General features: G+C 45.4%; 4 protein-coding genes across 5 annotated transcripts; 1 reads left to right on the top strand and 3 right to left on the bottom strand.

Moving 5' to 3' along the window:
* The first annotated feature begins 208 nt into the window (after positions 1–208).
* LOC130382578 (uncharacterized) lies at positions 209–3538 on the top strand. The gene is made up of 4 exons (XM_056590408.1): positions 209–649; positions 1678–1956; positions 2592–2698; positions 2776–3538. Exons 1-4 carry the CDS (start codon positions 408–410, stop codon positions 3009–3011), a joined length of 864 nt encoding a protein of 287 aa, XP_056446383.1. The 5' UTR covers positions 209–407; the 3' UTR covers positions 3012–3538.
* On the bottom strand, positions 1234–5510 carry LOC130382760 (molybdenum cofactor biosynthesis protein 1-like). Its single transcript, XM_056590648.1, has 2 exons — positions 5266–5510; positions 1234–5148 (listed from the first exon to the last, which is right to left on the bottom strand). Exons 1-2 carry the CDS (start codon positions 5508–5510, stop codon positions 4572–4574), a joined length of 822 nt encoding a protein of 273 aa, XP_056446623.1. The 3' UTR covers positions 1234–4571.
* Positions 5121–15776, bottom strand: mocs1 (molybdenum cofactor synthesis 1). 2 transcript variants are annotated; one of them, XM_056590407.1, is made up of 11 exons: positions 15450–15776; positions 14400–14538; positions 13691–13858; positions 11205–11369; positions 9994–10055; positions 8052–8163; positions 7654–7766; positions 6926–7036; positions 6590–6710; positions 6261–6323; positions 5121–5611 (listed from the first exon to the last, which is right to left on the bottom strand). In XM_056590407.1, the coding sequence occupies exons 1-10, from the start codon at positions 15648–15650 to the stop codon at positions 6268–6270; spliced, it is 1248 nt and encodes a 415-aa protein (XP_056446382.1). In that variant the 5' UTR covers positions 15651–15776; the 3' UTR covers positions 5121–5611; positions 6261–6267. The 2 variants fall into 2 exon arrangements, with proteins under 2 accessions (XP_056446382.1, XP_056446381.1); XM_056590406.1 differs by lacking the exon at positions 5121–5611 and having other exon boundaries at positions 5677–6323.
* Positions 15777–22374: 6598 nt separating this feature from the next.
* Positions 22375–23964, bottom strand: LOC130383120 (potassium voltage-gated channel subfamily F member 1-like). Its single transcript, XM_056591180.1, has one exon. The coding sequence runs from the start codon at positions 23887–23889 to the stop codon at positions 22522–22524; it is 1368 nt and encodes a 455-aa protein (XP_056447155.1). The 5' UTR covers positions 23890–23964; the 3' UTR covers positions 22375–22521.
* Positions 23965–24120: the final 156 nt, after the last annotated feature.

Here is a 24120-nt window from a genome sequence, read left to right as displayed (position 1 = left end):
CGTCGCGCCGCCTCCTGTTGGTACTAGGGGCGGCTTTTGACGCGCGTAAAATGCGCGCCGCGCCGGTGTATTTAGGCCTTAACCCTCTAATCGAGCTTCGTAGTGCAGGCCCCAGATCTGCTCCCCTCTCCCCTCTGTATTTACAATAAATACAGAGGGGAGGGGGGAGCAGGTCTGCTCCTCCCTCCCCTCTGTATTTCTTGTCATATAAGTTACTGCTCATGAACCCAGAGCACTCACACGCAGACCCTCTTACAGAGTGAACCTTGTCTTCTCCTGTGTTCTCTGTTATTTGTGTTGAGGAAATACACAAAAAGCTTCTTTTCATCGGAAGCTGCAGGTTGGTTCCTTGTTTTGTTTTTTCATCAAGCTCTTGATACAACGAAAGATCACCACCGACTGACGGGATGGGGTTTGGCGCACCAGGGTTTGCCACATCTGCGAGCGGTGGCCCCATTCGCCTTCTGTTCGACAGTTTTGCTCAACTCTGCCTCAACTTCACTGAGGGGAATAGCGGCTCAGGAAATGGAGCTCAATCTAACAAACCTAAATCTGAAGAACAAGCAGCAAAAAGTAAAAAAGTAAGAGATATGGATTCATCTGAATTGGAAGGAACATTCCACGTGGGAGCCAGTGGAACGTATAAAGAGTGAGTTATTATGTTGCTCAAATCCAATGATGCAACGTCAGATAATGCTTTACAGACAACAGAATTTTTTTCTAAATTATTCTTTTTTTTGAGGTCCATCTTTTATCATTTTCAATATAAAGGATGTTCCAGCAACATCAGAATTAAGGATGTCCTTCATTTCCTATCAAATTCTGCCGATGCATTATTATAGCCACTTAAATGTGTAGTAAAACAAATGAACCACGCTTAATCTTTAGTGACTGACTATAAAACGTAACTGAATCTTAAAAAGCATTAATCTTTAGTGACTGACTATAAAACGTAACTGAATCTTAAAAAGCATTAAATTCTTCAAATCACATTGTAATTTTTTAATTCAACAAACACATAAATATATAACGGCTAGAAATTCCTGCGTAACTACTCAACCTACATCTACCAGAGCTATTATAGAGAGAGCAATACCAAGTGAGACACAGGCCTTTAAAAACTGTAAGGTTGTGGACACTGAGCGAGACAGCCAGTGTGAATCGGGGGGGGGGGGGGGGGGGGGGGGGCTAGTCGGGGCCGGGAGGGGGACACATTGGTGATGTCATGAACATGAGGATACTACCTAAATCTGATAAAAAAGTTCGTTTTTTACCCAAAAGGTTCAAGATTTAATCAACCAATATTGCCACAAAAAGTGGATCTTATCCACCGTCAGAAATTACAACAATAGTAAAATCTAAAGTGCAATTACCTTGTCGTATATAATTTTATGGAAACTCCCCATTGACTCTCAATCACTTCTCAATGTTGCCCAGACCTTGATATCTTATTGTAACCTATATAATAGTACAGAACTCATGGACGTAATTATAAGTTGTTTGCTCGGGAATATGTCACTTAAAACTGATTAGACAGATTAGATTGGAAACTGCCACTGTGCCACACTTGAATCTTGACACACTATCAATCTAATAAGGCAGATGTGGGACCCTGCAATCGCGCCAGAAAAATGTGTCCCAATATGTTTTGGTAAAGCAGATGTTCTGTGCTTTCAGTGTCCTCAAGAACCACAGGGAATTCTCCAGGGGCCCAGGGAACCCTGGGCACAAGGGGGTAGTTGAAGCGGATCACATGCCACCCAAGGACTCCCTGAAGAAAGCGGCAGAAGAGCCTTTGATTTGGATATTGGGAGAAAGCGAAAAATTTGAGGGGCTTTTGAAAATGTTGCAGAAGAAGGATCCAAAAGGGAGAGATCTCTTCACCCTACAGGTCCTCACGGGCCAACACAGGACGGCTCTGACAACCGGCAACAGTAGAGAGTCTGTGGCCGTCAGGTACTCTCTTTCCTTCCAATAGTTTTAGATCACCCACTGATCCTCTTCAGATCAACATTAAACACACACACTCACACTCACATCCAACACCCAAACCATACAAAGATAAAACAATCAGGTTATTACACAGCTGTGTTACAAAAAACGAATATGGCAATTAACAACAAGAGGGTGAATTTCCCGATGTAGTACTAATGAGACAGAGGCAGTAAAAACCAAAACAGTATTTTTCCATGGAATCACACATGTAGAAAAAGAGCCCAAAAACAGAACCAAACAAAGGATTGCCCTGCCACTGTCCCTGCTACCAGGCTTAATGTTAAAGCTGTTAGTTCCAGATGTTTATGGCCCAACACATGCACAAGGGCCGACTCCACAGTTCACCCCTTACCAAGCCACACCCATTTCTGCATCCGACCATGAAAGCACATTGTGTGGTGTGCTCATGAACCCCTAGCTGCGGCTATTTCCTATTTCTCAATCATATTCAAAGCAGTAGTAGTCAACATAGGTCATGCCGGGTCATACATCTCTATTTACAACCATGGTTGCTGGGGTTTCTTTCATCAAAAACCTTTGGACTGTTGAGAGAATGTTTCCAATGTGCCCTCACCCTGCACGTATTCTGTCCACAGGGCTGTTCTCGCAAATGCATTTGCCACAGGACAAGTGGTGTCAGCGCTGAAGCTAACATTTTTGGTCAGCCACCCAATTTCTTCCATGGAATTAAGAGAACAAGCAGGTTTGTATTAACTACTTGGTGACTATCTACAGCTCTGCAGCTGTTTTGCCTAATTCATATGTGTGCATTTGTTACAGGAATTCAGAGGGATCACCCGGAAGAAAGATTTGGAAGGGATAGAACGATGAGAATCTACAGTGATGGCTTTCTGAAAATGATAGATTTTTTCTTTGGTAGAAACATCATCGATATGGAAGAGCTGGTTGAGCTGTGTGAGCATATCACAGATCATTATGACGTAGATGGCGACTTTAAGAGAGATTCCTTTGAATACAAGCTTCTCATTGATGCCATTGAGGAATCAAAAAAATAGTGGGTCTTTCTCGAATTTAGCTTTGGAACTTATCGGTTGTTAACCAGAAGAGATTGTTAGTTGCCATCAAAGTATAATGATAATTGCTTTTTAACAAACTGAAGATGTGTGTGTGACAATGACAAAGGTAGCCTACTTTAATCTAAAAATGTAAACATTTTCACCATGAAGTCTAAAAGGAAGCCTGTATGGCCCTTTCCTTTATTGTATCTTTGTGCAATACTACAAGTTAAATTATGTGTTAAATCTGCAATGGCATTTCACCGCTTTCAACTACTTGGCAAGTTATAAGCTTTAGCTATATTTATTTAGTATATGCTACACGTGAACCTCCTAAGATGGCGCAATTTGATTGGTTTGCTACCTTGGGATATTGGGCAATATCCCATGATTGAGATCTCAAACGTGAGATATTGTTTTCCTCGCAAAATGTCCGTCTCGTCACGCTAATAAAAACAAACAAATCCTGGCAAAAAGTGTTATCTTGTTTATTTTTGGACTATTCACTATTTGCACTATTCACTTTTCCACTGGCGATTAATTGTCGAATATTCAGAGCGATATTTTACACCAGAATCTGTTCACGGTAGTATTAATAAATACTACCATGAACAGATTCTGGTGTCTGTTGTGTTTCTAAATCAAGCCCTCCTGGTGTAGACCAGGACAGAGTTATCAGGGACACCAACTGGAGGCTGTTCCCAGTTGGACTGGCACTGGAAGCTACTGGTGAGGCTCCGACACCAAACACTGGATGGAGAGGAGCTTTCTCTATGGAATGTGGATACTATACAGTAGTCCATGTAGCTGAGCTTTGTGTGGCTAACTATCCATTGTCTTCATCAGCATGTTTCACAGTCACACTATGATTGGCCACACCTGTAATCAGTAAGCACCAGTCTGATCTTGTTAAAAATGGGGCTAAAAAATATTTTTAAATGTATTTGTCTAGCCCTCTTATCTGGGAGTTTCAATTTGAGATATAAAAAATGATGGTTATGACATTTTCATTATTCAAAATGTAGGGTTTGCATCTTTGCAAATTACATTACAGGTACATCTTTTAATAGGAGTAGATACACAGAGATTCAGTAATGCAATACTTCACGTTCTTCTTTAGCAGCTGTCAGAAGTCAAAAGGGTTGTTTGCACACGTCAACACATGCTGATGCTGTTAAGGGGATATAACCAACTACATTATGTACATCTTCTACACACGGTTCCAACTCATCCCATGTAGCCTAACCGAGAGAGCAACACTAATACAATTATGTCAATAGCATTAGTTACAACATTAGTAAACAGTAGTTTGATTTTGATTGGACCCCTCTAGCTGGTATGTGACAATGCTGGCCAGCAAGGGTCAATGATCTAACACAACAATCAATCACCAACATCAGAGTGAGCGACACACACAATCACACGCATACACGCACACACACACACACACACACACACACACACACACACACACACACACACACACACACACACACACACACACACACACACACACACACACACACACACACAGACACACACTTTCAACCGAGCGGCGTCTCAGGGCGCGCGCTGGAAGTCTCGCTTCCCGCCCGTCTTGTGGACCAGCTGCACCTCCGTGATGACGATGTCGTGGCTCACCGCCTTGCACATGTCGTACAGGGTCAGCGCCGCCACGGCCGCCGCCGTCAGCGCCTCCATCTCCACGCCGGTGCGGCCCGTGGTGCGGCAGCTGGCGGTGACCACCACGGCGTGGCGCGCCGGGTCCAGCTCCAGGCCCACCGCGGCGTGGTCCAGGGGCAGCGGGTGGCAGAGGGGGATGAGCTCCGCCGTGCGCTTGGAGGCCATGACGCCGGCCAGCTGCGCCACGGCCAGCGCGTCGCCCTTGGCCAGCTGGTTGTCCCGCAGCAGGCGGAAGGCGGCGGCGCCCAGGAGAACGGTGGCGCGGGCCGAGGCGGTGCGGCGCGTGGGCGCCTTCCCCCCCACGTCCACCATCGCGGCGCGGCCGTCCGCGTCCGTGTGCGTCAGCCGGGCGGCGTCGGCGTCGCCCGTGTCCTCGCGGGCTGCTCCGGGGCTCTCTGCCTGGGGCCGGACCTGGGCGGGGGGCGTGAAGCTGGAGGCGAGTCTGTGGTACAATCTGAGGTTGGAGGGGAGGGGGGCTTTGCTGTTCTGAAGTAGCGTGCCGGAACCGGAATACCCCGGGGTACAGAGAGAGAGGCTGCGTGCGGCGAGGGAACCCGAGGTTTGTGCGTACCTGAGGCGGGCCGTGTCCGTGCCACTCGCAGGCCGTGTGCGTGCTTGAGAATGTGTGAAGGCGTTGTTGGGGGAGCTAGGTACATGACGGATATCGCTGGGCTCATAAGAAGGGGCGGGTGCTGATTTTTGAAGACCGACGGCCCCCCCTTCATCAGCGACCCGGCATAAGCCGTCAAAGCCGTCTGGAAGGCACCAAAAACCGTTTGGACCGGAGACTCTGGCGGGGTAAGGGGCTACTGTCATGGGGCGGGGGAAGGGACGTGCGATGGGCAGGCCGGGAAGGGAAGCTCTCTTCACAGCCGGGGGGACTTTGCGCAGAAAGAGAGACCTCTGGGTAGCCGACCCTGTGGATACATGGCAAAGTTCATCACTGTCAATGTCAACTCCCAGGCAGTGGAGTGGCCTAGATCAGTGGTTCCCAACCTTTGGCGTCAGGTGAACCACTGAATTGTCATCAAGCCCTGGTGCAGAGCACCGTACATGCAAACGGTCAAATAACAGATAAATACAGATGCAGTGGCGGAGCAAAGAGTGCCAGCGCCCCCTTTATACACAACTAATACTGCATGGGGCAGTAGGAGAGCCAGTGGGAGACAGTCGAAAGAAAAGGAGAGCAAGGCTGCTTGAGCTCTCAGTGTGTTTATTTAACACAAATCAACACAAAACAGAAATGGGAAACATTATAATTTGAACGTTATATCATATATATATAAGATATATTATAACATTTCAAGGAACACACAGCAAGACTATTTTTTAAATCATTAAAAGTCATAATGCTAAAATTTCTGAACGATAGTTATATTATTTTTATTTTAAATTATTGATAGTGTTATGTCTATTATGGTTTCATTTATAAAATCCCATGTGCCGCCTGCAAAACCTTTGTGAAACCACCAGTGGTACACGTACCACAGGTTGAGAAACAGTGGCCTAGATACGCCGGTGTGCTTAGGCTGCTGTCTCTATGTGTCCATGGGTGTTTGTACGTACAGCAACGTCACCCACCGATCAGGATCATGGGCCTATTCTTCATCTTGGAGAGGTTCAACATGCCTGAAGGGAAACAGAGAAAAGTAGGTCTTATTTTCAAGAACTCCTGTCATATTAGATAACAATAATAATAATAAGATTTATTCAGGTGATATAAAGGGGATTAATTGATTATATTCATGGAATCGTTGTACCGTAAATATAACCAACCAATCCCCTTTGCCCTGGAACACGTGAAACACAATAGGATGAGGGTTAAGTCCCACACAGTGTATCATCTCTGTGATATCTTTAATATGCTGCACAGTGTTGTGATATATTAATCAGACCTGCATGCTGTTTCTTCTTCCGTCCCACCGCCGCACCGATGATGTCCAGCAGCTGCGTCTCCGTCGCCCCCGAACGCAGCTCATCCCTGAGGGACACCTCAGAGTTGCCAAACAGGCAAACCTGATGCACAACATATTAGAGTGAGAGAGGAGTGAGCAGGACGCTTCCTGGGCAAAAACCACACCAAAAGCAACGCACAAAATCTAACTGTGTATCGTTACGCACACGTGCACACACGCGCCCACACACGTGCACGCGCGCGCCCACACACGTGCACACGCTTGGCCACACACGTGCACACGGGCGCTGACACCGGTCAAGTGCTGAGGTCTCACCTTGAGGTTGCCGTCTGCGGTGAGCCGCAAGCGGTTGCAGGAGCCACAGAAGTGGTCCGACATGGAGGAGATGAAGCCCACCTTGCCCGCGAAGCCTGGCACTTTATACCCCTGACGTGTGAGTGGAGAGAGGGGGGGACAGACTCAAGACTGATGCGAGGGTCTGCGTGATTGCATGAATGAACTGGCAGGTTTGGGACGGTCAATGACCTGTGACCTATAGACAACACAACTACGGAATGATGAAAGTACTTACAATAATGAGTACTATGCTGTGCAAGTACTACTGCGTATTCGTTTAGCATTTTGATGAACATTTAGATGCTTTATTGTGCAGTGTTCTGAGCTGTTATTAGTTTCTAATGCATGTGTAACAGGCAGGAATGCTAATGTCAGTCATTTCGGACCGGAGGAACTTCCCAGTATTTCTGAGAGCGACACAGATGCCTACTTCAGGGTCGGTTCTCTTCTAGCAGAAGAGGAACTGTGCGTAACGTAACTGTATGTTTATTGGTCAAAAGCACAATCCAAATGGCTCTTTAAATTGCATCGTTTCAATTTGCACGTCTTGTTTCCAACTATTGAGCCTCGCGCAGAGATGCTGATATACTAACATCTTACATTTCATCCTCGTTGCTTTTGACAGAGTGAGTGCAACAGACATGTATTTAGCGCTCTGGTGTTGCCGAGTGGGTACTTCCTCCCAGCATGTTGCAGAGGGAGCTGACCTTAGCTGTGTCTGCATGTCCGGTGGGAACCATTTCTAGAGCAGGCCACTGCTGTTTTATGCAATCCAGCATTTCCTGATAGCTCACCATCTTCTTGAAGTTCCACTTGTTTCCTGGAAGAAAGAGGAAGTACGTGATTTTATCAAATTTGAAAGTAACCGTGTTCTCAGGGAGTACCTCAAACCCTTCAGCCTGAACCCCGGACCTGTGGTGTTTTAAAACATCGGCCCGGTTGCAGTGATCTCATTGAAACTTTATTACTTTCACAGAATTTTGGGTTTCAGCGACAACTTCGCTTGACTAATTTATTTTGGCCAGACAGACCATCACATGACATTAACACGAACTGGCTGACGAGGTGGAGGGTTGAGTCCCGTGCCTTGGCCGGCGCTACTCACCATCGAAGGGCATGTACTCGATGAAGCGCACCTCAATGGGCTTCTTCTCCGTCAGCGCCACAAAGTCCAGGATCTCGTCCTCGTTGAGTCCTCGCATCACCACACAGTTGACCTGATGGGGCGGCACGCGCACAAACCTTTTCAGTCTAACACGCGTTCCCCCTGTGGTTAAGTGGGTTTCCCCCCCGGACGGTGCTCCGGTGCCCTCCCACACAACAGTAACATGTCGGTCAACACTCCTGCCCGGCCCGGTACCGAGGCAAGAGGGCGCCACACACTGGAGGTGTGGGAGCCAGGCGGCCCACTACTCCCAGCGTAGGAAGGGTTGAACGCATCAGCGCATTTAACGATGGGAAGGCGGATCAATTTCCCCATTTGGTTGAATAAAGAAAATTAAGAATAACATGAACACAACATCAACGTATACAAATGTCCCCATCTGCATTTTTATGATAACCAAGATGTAATGAATAAATCAATCATAACAACTGTAGTATAATTGTCATAAGTGTACGGTATATGATGGTGTTTGTTTAAAACAAATACAAACTAGAACTGCAAGCAGTTATGCAGGGGTCCAAGAAGTGTGCATTTCGCCGGCACAACGCGACAAGAAATGTGCGTTTCGCCGGCACAAAGCGAAGCTTGTGTTCCAAACGCTACCCTGAACCTGTGGATACAAAGGATTTGACTGTGGTAGGAGTAGCGAGAAGTCAGTGAAGCGTTTTCGCGGCAAAATTTTGTAGAAGATATACAATTTCCTCGTTTATTGCGCCCCCTAATGGCGAAATTTTCCGAATTTTTTATCGAACGACAGTAAGGTTAGCACCAACATGTGTGTAAAATTTGGACTCGATCCGATGTATAATTTTGGATTTCTTTGGATTTTTGATATTCCACGTCTAATTTAGCTAATAAACCAATATTCAAAGCGCTACCGTTTCGTCGTCGAAGGTCGGATCAAAAAACTGTTGATGATTCCTTTGCGTGTGCGTCTGAAGATGTCATGTGCAAAGTTTGGTGTCGATTGGTCAAGAAATGTGGGAGGAGTAGGGAAAAAACAGTTTTGCGGTTTTCGCGATTTAGCGAAAAATATTCACAGACGCAAATGGGCGTGGCCTAGGCCAAAAGATGCAGCAGACTCCAGTGCATCTGTGTGTACAAGTTTTTGGACTCTGGGAGGTTCGGTGTGGGAGTTATAGCCCCAAACGTGTTTCTCCTTGGTATAGCGCCACCTAGTGGCCGGCATGTCTGGATTTGGTTATCTGAGTAGCGGTGCCGGTACTGGTTCTAGTCATGCAATTGGCGCGTGTGCACCATTTACGGTTTGGGCTGTAGTCCAACAAGTACGGGGGGAAGAATAATAATAGGAAAAATCCTTACAAAAACAATAGGGATCCAACCTGTTGGCTTGGACCCCTAATAATAAAAACGTCACAGCTGCGCTGCTGGTGAAAGGAGTCATTGTAGAATGTACGACATTGCCCAGCCTACAATGCTGTGTGTCTCATATGCCAATTTGCCAAATTAGACAAGTCTTATTAAACACTAATGGCCTATGGAAAAATGAATAGATAGCAAGTAAGCTCCCTTTTTCCGTAGATATTTTTCTTAAAAGTCATAAATATAGTTTCCACCGATGTACACATATGGATAATCAGTTTAACCTGTCATTTATACATTCTACGTGTGTTCAGTTCCCAAAGGAGCTCCACCGGCACAGCTGGTGGACTACACTTCTGAACAGCGATTTAAATGTTATAGCCATTGTTGACATTTTTAAAATCTGAGACCTACTGATTCCTAACACCTATTAGATGTAAAAGCGGTCCTTAATTACGTACAAAAAACAGAACATGGATGTGCCTGGTCAGAGGCTTTAACGTCAAACTAGTCCCACTTCAGGATGGCGAAGACAGAGAAATGGTGTGCTTGACCATACCTTGACAGGGTTGTAGCCCATCTCTAGTGCCTTGTCAATACCCTCCATCACCTTGTGGAAGCCTGTGAAATGAAAGCATGGTGGTAGTTGAGTGTTCAATTGACTGATGCCTCCTCAGTGCCTAAACTCTGCCTGCTGCTCAATTATGATTTGTAGAAATAAAAATGCTTTGAGCTTTGTTTGCCTTCCCAGGCAGGGCTGCCTGCTTCACTGTGACGCCCGTTCAATTTAGTTTCAGTAAGCAGGCAACAGTCATGTTGCGGTAGCAGAAGGTGAGCGGGAAAGCACGATAACAGTGATGCTTGCTATTCATAAAATAAGCTAAACAGTGGACTGCTCACTAGTAGGCTTGAGGGTAAACATACATACATAACACGGTCAGCTCTTTGTTTCCAGCTTGGACTATTGGCCTTTGGGTTTTTTATATACCCTGTATCTTTGATTTGACCAGTCGACTATGTACTATGAACACAATTAGACTGAGACTGAGCACTGAGAGCAGTCTACTCTGAAAGCTATTGAACCCTAGACTCCAGATCAAGATCAGCATTTCATTGTGTGTTTTTATCTAAAACAGCTGATACCGGTAGCAAGAAACCTAAAAGGCAACCATTCAAGTACCAACTGTCAAATAGTTACACAACTTAAAAAATGCATGCAGGCAGAAATGTGACAATGCGCTGCGGTGAACAGCCTCATCTGTCAATGTTTGCCAGACCTGAATTCTGGCTCGGGCCCAGAAGTTTGGCAGAGCAATGCTGCGGTCTTTGCCTTTGTCAGCCTGCTAGGGCCTGCTCCCTGTGTGTGTGTGTGTGTGTGTGTGTGTGTGTGTGTGTGTGTGTGTGTGTGTGTGTGTGTGTGTGTGTGTGTGTGTGTGTGTGTGTGTGTGTGTGTGTGTGTGTGTGTGTGTGTGTGTGTGTGTGTGTGTAGTCTAGTGCTGGAAGCTGCAGTCTTTGAACCAACATAGTGGGCCCACTGTGGCCTGGACTTAGGGTCTCCAGCAATGCGACCATCCGAACACATGCTTATACGAATATGGATCTGATGCGGGCCAACATCCAGTAGAGCTTGATGAGGTGGCTCTCCATGTTTTTCGTGCCAATCCTCATTTTTTGACCCCTAAAAACTTTAAAATGTCAGTATCCCAAAATCATTATCCCCATTGAAGAAATTGATTGATGATGATTGATTTCTTTCCATTGTACGAATACCTTTTCGCCTGACGATGAACTCAAACTTGGCGGGGATCAGTGTGTCCAGGCTGATGTTGAGGAGGTCAAGGCCTGAGTCCTTCAGCTTGGGCAGCAGCCGAGCAAGGTTCATGCCGTTGGTCGTCACGGCGATGGTCTTCAGGCCCTCCAACTTCCTCAACTCAGCTAAAGGGCGGTGCAAAAATATGAGGCATAACCATCAATGATGCATTAATGAAAGGAGAACGATGCTGTATCGATTAAAAAAACACATAAAAAACGATAAAAAAAAAAAAACAATAGCTTATAAAGTAGATCAAATTCATTTTATTGTACCCCAATACTTTAATACAGGCAAAGCTATATTTTCTACACATGCTGATAACACCTTGGCCTATTTTTTTTACAATCAGATGGTCAACAATTCACAGCACCAACCAAGAAGTTGGTAATGAGGAGTTTCATAACCCTCTTCATTGTTCTTCACTGTATTTCATGATGAGGTAACATAGCCATCAGGTGACACGAACCTAGTCTACAAATGTACAAACCTAGGCTAGGCTAGTAGCCTAGGTGGCTAGGCTACTGAAGACATGCATGTTGGGAAATACACACAAACGACGGCACAGCACGTCCTCACAGATCCAAACCAAGAAGGCAACGCAAGACAACCTTGTTGTTTCGACTTGGGCAATAGTGTGTGGAGGTCAGGGGCGGGCAGGGCAAAGGCAAGTCAAGTGACGAGTTGTGTGGATTTTTATTCACACGCACTTGAATCTTCACATGACACCGAATCCACACAAATCTCCCTTACTGGAACAAAACGGTTGTGGTGCACCAATTTAGCATATTTCGCCATGGCTTCATGGCGCATGCTGATTATGGAACTCTCTCTCTCTTGCTGTTTGGCTCTCTCTCTGAAGTCGCTGACAGCTCTCCTGAACAGGTTGACTGCGAAGACCCCGCTCTGGGTGTCCTCGTACAGCATTCTCCCCCTCTCTCTCTCTCATAATGGGATGATTTCAGCTGTTTCAAACAATGATTCTAGAACTTGGCAGACAGCTATGGCGTAGCGAATCCTATCTGCTACACTGACCGCCTCCCAGAACCACGCACGGTCTGACGGCGCTCTCCTGGTGTCACTCACGAGATAGAGGCACAAATAGAGGCATTATCTTCTGCTCAACAAATCTAAAACCGACACCAGCTGCCCCAAACTGATTTGGAGTTACAGGATCCTGCGCCGCTGACACGGGACACGTCACGCGTCACAGAGCAGTGGTAGCAGGCGCTAGGGCTGCACGATATGGGCAAAATATGATATCCCGATATTTTTTGGCTGAATGGCGATATACGATATATATCTCGATATTTTCTAGAGTGGGTTAGATGTTTTATGCAAGTCAAAAACCACATGTGAGATGTTGCAAGCACTTATATTAAAACATAGGTCCATATGACTGCAACATGTGATTTTGTATCGTTATTTTCAACAGAATTCAATGAACATGTAAAAAAAAAAAAGGGATGTTTTTCACCTTCTTCACAAAATAATCACCTATGCAAAACAATATAAAGCTGTAGGTTACACACATTAGCTACCATTAAGAGCATTGGCTTCGTCGCATTGTCCTGCGTACTACGGTGAGGGTTTCAGTGCGCCGTAACTTTAATCCCCCGCCCCCTCCCTTCTCCGTTCCATTTGGGAACATGTTTGGTTTCATTTCGCTTGTTTCGTATATTTTAAGTAATTAATTAAGAGCGTCACCAGAGGGCGCCCCCAACACATTTGCCGATCGCCGGCCCTGGTTTCGGGGCAGAAGAAGCTGTCGCGGCCGGTGATGAAGCAGCACAGCCACGGAGTTTTACGCATTCCTCATACTGCACTTTGTGCCGCTGCTGTAAATGGTGGAACAGATTTGTCGTGCTTCCACTTTTAGTCGCAACGGTTTTGCTACACTCTACAGTTGACCTGCAGCTGCTGCTCATCTGTTTTTTTTAAACCCAAACTATTTCCACATTATAGAGCCGTTGTTTCTCCTCTTTGAAACAATTTCGTCTCCCGCCGCCGTCTCGTTTTCTTTACGGGTATCATCCATGCTTGTTGTGTTGTGAGGGGGCGGCGGGGGCGGGAATGAGGCGTCTTTGCACACGGCATGTTCGGAAAGACAGAGTGAGAGGGGGAGGGGTCGCGCTCACAGTCTCCAAGGCAAGCGCTGTAGACGCTTGAGCGGGAAACGGACCATTTTAACGCATATCGATATAAACGATATTGTCAAATCTTGTATCCCCTTGGAAATTATATCGATATATCGTACATAGCCGATATATCCTGCAGCCCTAGCAGGCGCCACTCTTTGATTCAGATTCCCTGTTTGAGACCACCCTCAGACGGACACCTTTATATAATACCTCCAACACCATGGCAGGTTTTGGATCCCTGACACAAAGCGCCACAGGGAGGACCGGTCCTCCCACGGCGGCCACCTACAGCGCAGGAGCCTCACCGATGATGTCCAGCACATCGGGCCGGATGAGTGGCTCTCCGCCCGTGAGCCGGATCTTGTCCACCCCTTCGTGGACGAAGAGGCGGGCCAGGCGCAGCACCTCTGCGGTGGTCAGGAGCTGCGCCCGCGGCGTCAGCTTCACCCCTTCCTCCGGCATGCAGTACTGACCTGAGAGGCAAATGGGACAACGTCACAGCGGGAAATGGACCAATCATCACCCTTGTTCAATGGGTATTGGACTCTCATTCATATATATTTGTATATAGTACTGAGTAGTATAGATGGAATATATATGAAAATCTAAAATGGTAGCTAACAATAATCCCAAGTTTATGCCTTATATCATAGTTCTTTCACAGAGGTAATCTTACTTCCCACATGTGCAAGGGACTGGGTTTGGCTGCTGGCACATAAAGGTTCAAGAAATGGAGAGACGACATTACAGTTCACCCTGTGTTTTAAGTGAATCTGACATTTATGGAACTACTCCTACGCACTTATTGTATGTTGTACGTCCTGGCACTTAATGTATGCACTTATTGTATGTCGTACTTAGTTATAGTACTTAGTTGTGTAGCATCTTATCCTAGTTAGCTTTGTTGTACGCAGGGAATGGGCAAATGTACTACTTACGCTTACGCTTTGGATGAAAGCCTCTGCTAAATGCCCTAAACGTAAATGTAAATACTTTGTGACGGGTTTGACTCACAGCGCAGGTTGCATTTCTCCGTGAGGGACATGCGAAGGTAGCTGTGTCTTCGGCCAAAGCTGTCAGTCAGGAACGCAGAGAACGGTAAGGTGTCGTCCTTTAAGACCCGACTCTGCGTCGAGGGGCTGGACGCTAGCTCCTGGGAAGGGCAAGCACAGGGTTCAGTTTGTTAATGATTGTGCCGGCCAGGTCCAGTCGATCACAGTTTAGTAAATCATTGTGTTACTATTGAGGCAGGAGCTTCATTCACAAAGGTTTCTCAAATTGCTTGCGATTCAAATGGAACGGTAAATAAAATCTACATTTGTAATACCTATGGGTCGGATATCAGCACACATTTTGATGCCATATGCAAGGGAAAGCAATTCTTCCCCAGGTGAATGAGAATACTAATGCAGAACCTGATGGGACTGTGTCAGCCGACACAGTCTGACACCAACAACATAAATGCATAATGCACATTTGAGAGTTTGGTGGTGCAAAACTGATCTAAAAGCAATGTGGAGAAGTACTATGTTCCTATTCTTGAGAGGCTGGCAGCCGGAATTCTTGACCCCATCTCTTGTCAATAAAGTTTGTGTTAGTTAGAGTTTGGGTTACAGTGTTTTAAAGTATTGCATTTCGTTATAATATCGTCATAGTCAAACTCTTGTTAAAATGTATATATATACTCCTTGTTTCCCCCATCTCGCCCCCCTTTTAGGATGAACTAAAAGGTGTGGAGGACATTTCGGTAAAACGTAGACCAGCACATATTTCTTACTCTTGCAATCTTTTTAGTTCATTGGTTTGAAATCCGTTTATGTTTTACCTGTAGGGTCATGACTCCGGTTACGGTAAATCGCTATGTAATAACGCAGTTACATAGGGTCCCCTCTTGTGTGCATGCACGTCTTGAAATAGTGAACATGTTTGGCCAGTAGGTATTCATGTTTTAACTGCAATGTTCAAATTTGGCCTGGTCACATTTCCCATTCAAAAGTTATGCAATGGAACGTCATACGAAGCGAGACCTTTCACCTGCTGTCATGACCCATACAAATGATTTACCTGTTCTGCAATGTTTTTCTGGACTGCGTCGAAGTTTTTCTTTGGTTGCGAGAGTTCAACTTCATTTTCCTTCTGCGTAGCACTGGAATACCAGCATTGATTATTATCCTTTGCGGTGTTCCTAACCCTGTACGAGAAGGGGTGTCTAGTTCTGTTGTTTCTTTCTATCAAGCGACAGCACATGCGACCCGCCGAAGCCATTTCCTGGAAGTAGATCGAGCAAATTGGATACAAGAAGGCCACTCGGTGAGCAGTGGGTTGTCAAAATGTTACTCTGTACCCGACAACAACCGCTCACCATGCTGCTAACACCCGTTAGGATAGGGAACGAGGAGGGGTGGGACTAGGGAGAATCCTGGTCTGAAGGAGGATCATGGGGAAAGAGGCGTGGATACCAGCAGCCAATCACACGACTGAACCACTGACGTGTATGATAGAGTCCTGCTTTACGCCTCATGATCACCGGATCTACCTCGTGGAAACCACCGAACCACGCTGAGCAGTATCGATCGACTAGTTCAAGAATAGATTTTAGTTGTTTTTTTTATTTGGGACGCAGTAAGGTTTACTACGAGTTCCAATACTGAATGCAGTCTGTCATTTGTCCAGGAGATGGCACCACAACCATTATTCCTCTGAACAAAAATGAGTGGTGCTGTTTGTTAATGCGTTAATGTAGGGTTGATCCTCCACAAAGACTGCATAATTTCTCATTATTCGAGGGCAACGTTCTCAAGGATTGTTGAATAAACTAACTTTGTTTGCTAGCTGGTTAAGCTTAGGTTGATTTGAAATATTCTCTGGTTTACAAAATATTCCTTTTTTATGTGCAGTTGTTGTTTTTTGTGGGGAATTCTGACATGCAAAGCATAATTTAGAGTCCTGAACACAACTGTTTTACATGCACAGGACAGTATGGCCAATCGCTTATCTACTCAACACTATAATATGTTCAAGACTCAAAGCTGTTAGAACTTTAACTTCAATTCAAAGTTGTTTGAACTTTCACTTAAATTCAAATCTGTTACACTTTAACTTAAATTAAAATAATCTGTTATCACTTTAATTTAAAATTCAAAGCTGTTAACACTTAACTTAAATTCAGCAAAAATGTCTCAACAGTTGTCGAGACATTTGAGCAAATATCTTCTTACACCCATGACCTCTTTCATACCGAAGCTATTATAATGAATGCATAACTACAAGGAAGCAAGCAAGAGTTTCCGGGGCAAAAAACACCCAAATAGGGTATCGTGCCGTGTGCCAGATGTAATGGCAGTCTCTCTGCGTAGGCCCATTAGTCCATTTGTACTGTTGATAGACGCCGGGAATTATCTCGTCGTGACACACCAATGAAACAGGGGTATTTAAAGGCAGAGCCAATCTAGAAAAGGATACCTCAAATGATAGGCTGCTCCCTGCTATTCTCCAGTGTAGGTTTTTTTTATATGCTAAGGAGCGTGATTGGTCCCCTGCAAAAGTGTCTAGTGCAAATAATGTTCCTGCATGGCCAAAAAATCTTATATCAAGTCAAGTTTGCCCAGAATAATCCGCAGCCTGCCTTGATTATGCGTGTGGACATACCTTTGATCTGTATGCTCCTCCTCTTTCATGCAACAGTGCAAAGGGTCAATCTTTCAGAATATCTTATATTTGTTCCACAGATAAGAATCCTCGACAGTATCATATCGCTTTCTTTCTTTCTGGCTAAACACATGTTCTTCAGTCTGCTATATATGCTAGAGTGCCCGTACCAGTTTTTTGGAAAGATTTGTGGTAATTGACTACTGCTGAAGTTTGTTAGCAGTCGGGGTCACCTTGCACACTTACATGCACATTATGTTTTTTTAATCAAGTCCTCACAGTAGATTAGGCCTCAAAACAACACACATTGACATCTTGTTGACTGCTTTTTATTCATTTAATATGCTGCCCTAATGTAGAGCATTGAGAGTTTGCCATATCTGTCTGAGCCAAGATCAGAAAAATGTCTTAACTGTGCAGTTCATTTACATCTAGTTTTACTAGATTTCCAATCCTGTCTCAAAACCCATCTTTTCTCTACTGCCCTCTCTTAGTTTTTTTTTTTTTTTTGTCATAGTTAATATGACAGCATCTAATTAAATTTAATTTCAGTGTTATATATTTGTCTGTTTTTCATAGTCATAGCCATCCATCAGCTATAAGTGCAGGAAATTCTGTGCGAGAACGTCTGCTCTGGTGGACTGAGCATGACTTCAGACCGCTCCCGGCTCATTTCCGACCAATCAGGTATACTTGTTCATGCTTGGTTCTGGAGTCCATGTAACCTCTCAATCACAGCGTCAGTCACACAGCGTTGCCATAGCTCCACCACATAGGTGCGTGGTTGCAACACTCCTCAATGGCGGATAAATGAAGGGAGGGGAGGTTCAGCTCCGAACTGGTCACTTCAGATATTAGCTAAAGTCTAGGATTATCGTAGATTAGCGACGGTTTAGAAAAAGACCACGTATTCGATTCACCTTGAGACAAACAGACACGATAATCATTATTTGTCCCCCCCATGTTGCATTTTCCTTGCATCCGGTGTAATTGTTCCTACGCCTTCGTCCTTTGTTGACTTTGCGTCTGATAGCTTGGGGACTTGCAGCGCATGCGCATCCTGCTCCTCCAGAGATAATCCTTGCACCGTTATCAATTGTTCCGCCAGAGAGTGAGTGTTCACGGTCACGAGAGGATGCAAGGGTAGTGGAGGACAGAGAAGACACGTGGAGAGATGCACCATGACAGTGGGAAACCTTGGTGCTGTGTTACCAGACAAGTTTTGATATGCTGTAGGGGATCAGTCGCACATTGGCATGATTATAGTGTCAATGGGATCATGTCAATGAGGCATTTTATCCACTTATTGATTTATATTGGGATATAGGGGAGAGTGGGGTATGATTGGCACATTTCTACTCATGTTGTCCTCTAGGCGAGGAAAAAGAAGACAGAAGTACAATGAAAACATCTACCTTTATTTCAGGATGTCCCCTGTCAATTAAACTGATAACAATGCACCTAGGACACAAGTCTGTGAAAGTATGACAAAAAAATAAGTTTTTCTGGCTCAACTTGCCCCAGAGTAGGGATACAGGGGGTGGGTTAACTTACCCACTGGCTCATCTTACCCCACTCTCCCCGAATTGTCTGCTGTCATTTCACAAAAAGTGAAACAGCCAATAGTTGCCCCTTACTAGGCTTGTAGGTTTCACTGTTGAATTATGGACTAATAGAGGAAGATCTAGGACAAATTACATATCCTACTTTTAACAAATGCAAAACTTTTGTTCGGTTGACGGTGGTCAATGCATAACTAAGGGGTCAACACGCAAACTGTTGGTGGCTTTTACAGCGTGGCTCCCACAATCAATAATTTAGAGGACCCACCAGCCCCCCTCTCTCCTTTCATTTAAATCTATCTGTTGCTTAGTCTCAACAACTTTCCATGTTTCAAACGCCGTGTTTTACAACACATTTCACTAGGCACAAAAGGTAAATGAGGGGTTGATTTTCCAGATTACTTCGTGAAAAATGGGATAGTAAAAGATGGTTAATTAATGTGACCACCTTCATGTCCATACAGACAACATAATTCAGCTCGACCTCAACATACATCTTTGCTCCTCCAGCTCATAGCCACTCAAAAAATACAACTATTTGGGAAAATGACGACAACAGCCACCTCTCTGTAAATAATTATGTAAGGGTTGAGTCATTAATCAATCATTACCTCTCTGCCGAGCATCTTTTTTTTTTTTTGCTGATCTCTCCTGTGGGGAACAGCTATTTTTATAGTCAAACGACGCATGGGATGATCATTCGTGTTCAAGAAAGCAGACTTGAACATGCAACAAGGGCTAGATTAGGTTTGTATCTGAATGAACATACATGTTCAATTACGGCATACATTATTAGTGACCACCGTAAACATTATTTTTTAGATTGCTTGAATCACATGAGTAGGCAAATTTTTTGATGCAATGTTTGCAATGTTTTTCTGCTCATGGTAAGGTAAATTGATAAGCAGATATAACTGGGTAAAATATATTAAAGGTCCCATGACATGCCACCATACATCTAGGTGGACATGCCCACTTGTGATGTCATAAGAGACTGATTTTCAAAACTGCTTGTAACGGTTAATCACACTCACACTTTTTGGTGTCATGTCATGGGACCTTTTTCAACATAAGCTTAGACTGTGATGCTCTTTGTCTATCCTGACCAGTCAAATCTAAAAGTGAACACACTATCAAGCGGTAACTAGCATGGTTTTACTGCTTTAATTTGTATAACGGGAGAGAGAACAATGTTTTCACTTTAATGTACTGAGCAGAAACACACGATACACAGTAGTATTATGCGTGGCTCCTTTAAGGGTTTCAATGGTCACATGCATAAACCATTGCATAGGCAATTCATCAATGATGAATAGAATGTGTGAGACGTGGGGATAACTGACCTTAACGACACTTAGAAAGAAGAAGATGAGACCTAGAGAGCAATGTTGGCTGAGAGTCTGGCATACATGGAGTGTTGCATTTCTTTTCGGTTTTTTTGTATTTTTTGTGAAGGCAGTTTGCCACAAGAAAATGTGGTATAATCGCCTTCACTTTTGTGGCACAATAACAAAAAAGAGCCTTCCTTTCCGAACACATAAAATAGCCGGGTAACTAATATCTTTTATGACAAGGACGTGTGATGTGTCATAATGTGGCATTCACAATGTTCTTGTCACAGGGTGAAGCTTAATTATGTCCTGTGATTTAATGTGTATAGTTTGTTCACTATGTGGGGTCAGGTCTGTTATTTGGCTTCATTGAGCCTGATATAATGAATGTAATGGCTGTTATTTAAAGACGGAAACCATGACAACCGAAAAGCAGTGGCTGTGTGAAAACTTGGTTTGTCATTTTATGGTTTAGGCAGTTAGAAAATATGAGACGGGTAAAACCCCAAGATGCATATGTAAAGTATACATGCTGTGTAAGAAGCATTTTTTTTTCTCAGATTGTCAGCTATCAGATCTGTGTCAGAATATCTGTATGTTCACACACACACACACACACACACACACACACACACACACACGCACACACACACACACACACACGCACACGCACACGCACACGCACACGCACACGCACACACACACACAGCCAGACCAGATCAAATGCATCCAAGCAATGGAAGACAGTTGCACACGCTTATGTGCACACCATCTCCTTTACAACACACACATACACACACACACACACACACACACACACACACACACACACACACACACACACACACACACACACACACAAAAACACACACAAAAACACACACAAAAACACAGACACAATAACCTCCAGTAAGGGCTGTGAAGGGCAAGTGATCGTGGGATTCCTCCCCACAAAGAATCCCAGAGCGCAGGTAAGTGGGGGGGCGGGGTATGGATGGAGGTGGATATTGACAATGCCGTTTAACCCCTTCATTTCCCAAGTGTATCTACAACTTTACATGCAGGATTCATATAATCATGTTTAAGAGTTGGTTTACTGGTATTCGGCTACAAAACGTGTGTGTGTGTGTGTGTGTGTGTGTGTGTGTGTGTGTGTGTGTGTGTGTGTGTGTGTGTGTGTGTGTGTGTGTGTGTGTGTGTGTGTGTGTGTGTGTGTGTGTGTGTGTGTGTGAGTGTGAGTTTGAGTGTGCCGTGCTTGTGTGCGCGTGTGTATCCGTGTCTCTCACTGTGTGTGATGTGTGTGACCAAGTCATCTGAAAAGATTGCTGATGCATAAAATATGCAGGGCTATATTTGATAAAAGGAGACGACTGTCGGTATTTAAATGCCTCTCTTTTGTCCTTGCTTTCATCTTTTAACATCCACTAATTGCATGCAAAAATAATAGCCTGAGCTTATACTTTGAGGGCGTGTTTGAAGAACGATAGAATCTGACCCCATAAGTCGTTGTACCTGTCGTCTTCATCAACCGCTGAATGCAACTGAAAAAAAGTTGATGTAGATACGTCCTTGTGGACGGACATTACATTGTACTAGATGTGACTCGTCAATACTTTGGAAACTCATTGGAAAGCAAAAAAAACAATGTAAGGTATTTCTCTGCGCTGCTTTCAATGGCGGGGACGCACTGTTCTCCCTCGTCCACAGAGCCAGAGGATGGGGGCTAAAATGAGGGGGGATATTTTGAGCCCGGACCGTGGGCGGCTGCGGCTACACTTTGAAGCCCCCCCCCCCCCCCCCACTCCCCATGCGGGGGCACTGGGAGTGGGGAGAGAGAATATTCTCACAGACCAGTGGCTGTGTATACGCAGTGTACACGCATGGTTAGACCTGCAGAAACACATAGGCTACGCCAGACAACGCAGCCGACATAGAGGGAATACGCACGCGCACACACACACACACACACACACACACACACGCACGCACGCACGCACGCCCGCACGCCCGCACGCACGCACGCACACACACACACACACACACACACACACACACACACACACACACACACACACACACACACACACACACACACACACACACACACACAGGAGACACTTGAACAAAAATGTTGCTCTAAAATAAAGAGCTTTTTTTTTTTTTTTGCTCTTTATTTTACTGAGAAAAACATTGCAACGCCACAGAAAAAAACATCATCGTTATTCTAGAATAAGCGAATACCACGGGCAAACAAATCCGTTAATACAGTAGGCCTAATGTCATGCATGCAGCTTTGTTTTGTAGGCAGCAAATCAAATATAATTATTTAAAAAAGAAGAAGAAAAATATGAATAAATATCGTTTCCAATGTTTTTGTTTTTTTATGTTTACAACGTATAACATAAAAGCGTGAATATAGACACATAGAGGCATGCACACTATTGAGATGAATCAAAACAGATATCAAAACCGCCAATAATGCTAGTTATAAAGCCCTATCAACACGGTATTCTATTTGTCCAAAATGCGTGCAACGCCGTTCCTGTGCCATAACACACTTTGCACAACTGCAGGGATGATGGGGACGCACGCATGTCACTGTGCTGTGCGCGCACGCGGTTGCTGCAAGTCGCCTGGAGTCGCGCTGGTTCTTCGCGCGCTCCTGCCCGACTTCAACTCCATCAGCTCCACCTCGTGCATGGCAGCCGTCTCCAGCACCTTTTGCTTGTTGTAAAACACCACAAAGTTGTTTATAATGGGGTGGATGGGCAGAGCGATAGCTATCACCCCGCAGAGAAAGCTCACGGCCGCGTTGCACTTCCCGAGCGTCGTCTTGGGGTAGATGTCTCCGTAGCCCACCGTGGTCATGGTGATGATGGCCCACCAGAAAGACTGCGGGATGCTCTTGAACAGAGTCTCCGGGTGGCTTTGCTCCATGGTGTAGGCCAGTGCAGAGAACACAAAGATCCCCACTCCCATGTACATGAGCAGCAGGCCCAGTTCTTTGAGGCTCCTCTTGAGCGCGTGCGTGAGGGTTTGCAGCCCGGACGAGTGGCGTGCCAACTTGAAGATGCGCGCGATGCGCATGATACGAAGAGCCTGCACCGCTTGTTGAACGTTGGCCAGCTCCATCATGGCGCTGGTGCCGAGGTAGGTGAGGCTGAGGACGACGTAGAACGGTACGATGGCCATGAAGTCGATGACGTTCATGAACGCGAAGGCAAAGTGCAGCTTGTTTGGAGAGGACGCGAGACGCAGCAGGTATTCCACGGTGAACCACAAGATGCAGGCGGTCTCTATCGCCTCCAGGGTCGGGTGTTCCACGAGTTTCCCCTCGTCGTCCATAACCTGGAGCTCCGGGATGGTACCCACGCACATCACCATGGAGGAGACAAGGATGAAGAGGAACGAGGCGATGGCGACGACGCGCGCCACCAACGAAGAGCCGGGCTTCTCCATCATCTTCCAGAGGAATCTCTGGTACCGCTCAGAGCGAGTCACGGGGGGCTCGCTGTCCATGTCCTCCAAGATGAGAAGCACCTTGCTGGCGATCTCCTTCAACTCGACCTCCTTCTCGCTCAGGTCACTTTTGCAGCACTCGTCCAGCACGCTGGGGTCGATCTTCCAGAACTCCATCTCCTTGAGAAAACAAATGGGACAAATGCCTCGCTTGATGTGAATCTCATCAAAGTAGTAAACGTCAAGGATGCACTTGAAGGCATCGGGGTCTCGGTCAAAGTAAAACTCGTTTCTGCCCGGGTCAAAGTCGTCACAGAGCGACAAGATGCCGTCGTAGTTTTGAGGTGAGCAGTTCACTAGTTCCGCCAGGCGACTCTCCGGGTAACGGTTCAAAACGTCCCCGAAAAGCACCACTCTCACCCCTCCAATGTTCACAGCGATCTCATCCTCACTCTCCTCCCCGGCGGAACCGTTCTTGTATCTGGGCTTGGGTATGGTCCACATATTCCAGAGAAAGGAGGACTTTCCAATGAGAGGCGATATTTAGGACTCTGTAAGTTGTTGTTGTTGTTGTTGGTGGTGGTGTTGTTGTTGTTTTTGCTGTTAATTCAACTGCCAAAATGAACGGAAAAGATGGATACCAAGTTATACCCTCTCCCTCTCTCCCTCCCTCCCTCTCTCTCTCTCTCTCTCTCTCTCTCTCTCTCTCTCTCTCTCTCTTTGTATGTGTATGTG

The sequence above is a fragment of the Gadus chalcogrammus genome, chromosome 5, assembly GCF_026213295.1.
Source record: "Gadus chalcogrammus isolate NIFS_2021 chromosome 5, NIFS_Gcha_1.0, whole genome shotgun sequence".
NCBI classification, from domain to species: domain Eukaryota; kingdom Metazoa; phylum Chordata; class Actinopteri; order Gadiformes; family Gadidae; genus Gadus; species Gadus chalcogrammus.
The sequence above is the reverse complement of the archived record's forward strand: the minus strand, read 5'-3'. Positions and strand labels throughout refer to the sequence as shown.

Excerpts from the sequence above, each read along its gene's own strand:
- LOC130382578 (XM_056590408.1), top strand. The coding sequence starts at position 408 with ATGGGGTTTGGCGCACCAGGGTTTGCCACATCTGCGAGCGGTGGCCCC. Across the intron at positions 650-1,677 it reads GCCAGTGGAACGTATAAAGA|TGTCCTCAAGAACCACAGGG; the intron begins GTGAGTTATTAT and ends CTGTGCTTTCAG. Across the intron at positions 2,699-2,775 it reads GGAATTAAGAGAACAAGCAG|GAATTCAGAGGGATCACCCG; the intron begins GTTTGTATTAAC and ends CATTTGTTACAG.
- LOC130382760 (XM_056590648.1), bottom strand. The coding sequence starts at position 5,510 with ATGACAGTAGCCCCTTACCCCGCCAGAGTCTCCGGTCCAAACGGTTTT. Across the intron at positions 5,149-5,265 it reads ACGGACACGGCCCGCCTCAG|ATTGTACCACAGACTCGCCT; the intron begins GTACGCACAAAC and ends CTCCAACCTCAG.
- mocs1 (XM_056590407.1), bottom strand. The coding sequence starts at position 15,650 with ATGGCTTCGGCGGGTCGCATGTGCTGTCGCTTGATAGAAAGAAACAAC. Across the intron at positions 14,539-15,449 it reads AGAAAAACATTGCAGAACAG|GAGCTAGCGTCCAGCCCCTC; the intron begins GTAAATCATTTG and ends TGCCCTTCCCAG. Across the intron at positions 13,859-14,399 it reads GGAGAAATGCAACCTGCGCT|GTCAGTACTGCATGCCGGAG; the intron begins GTGAGTCAAACC and ends TTTGCCTCTCAG.
- LOC130383120 (XM_056591180.1), bottom strand. The coding sequence starts at position 23,889 with ATGTGGACCATACCCAAGCCCAGATACAAGAACGGTTCCGCCGGGGAG.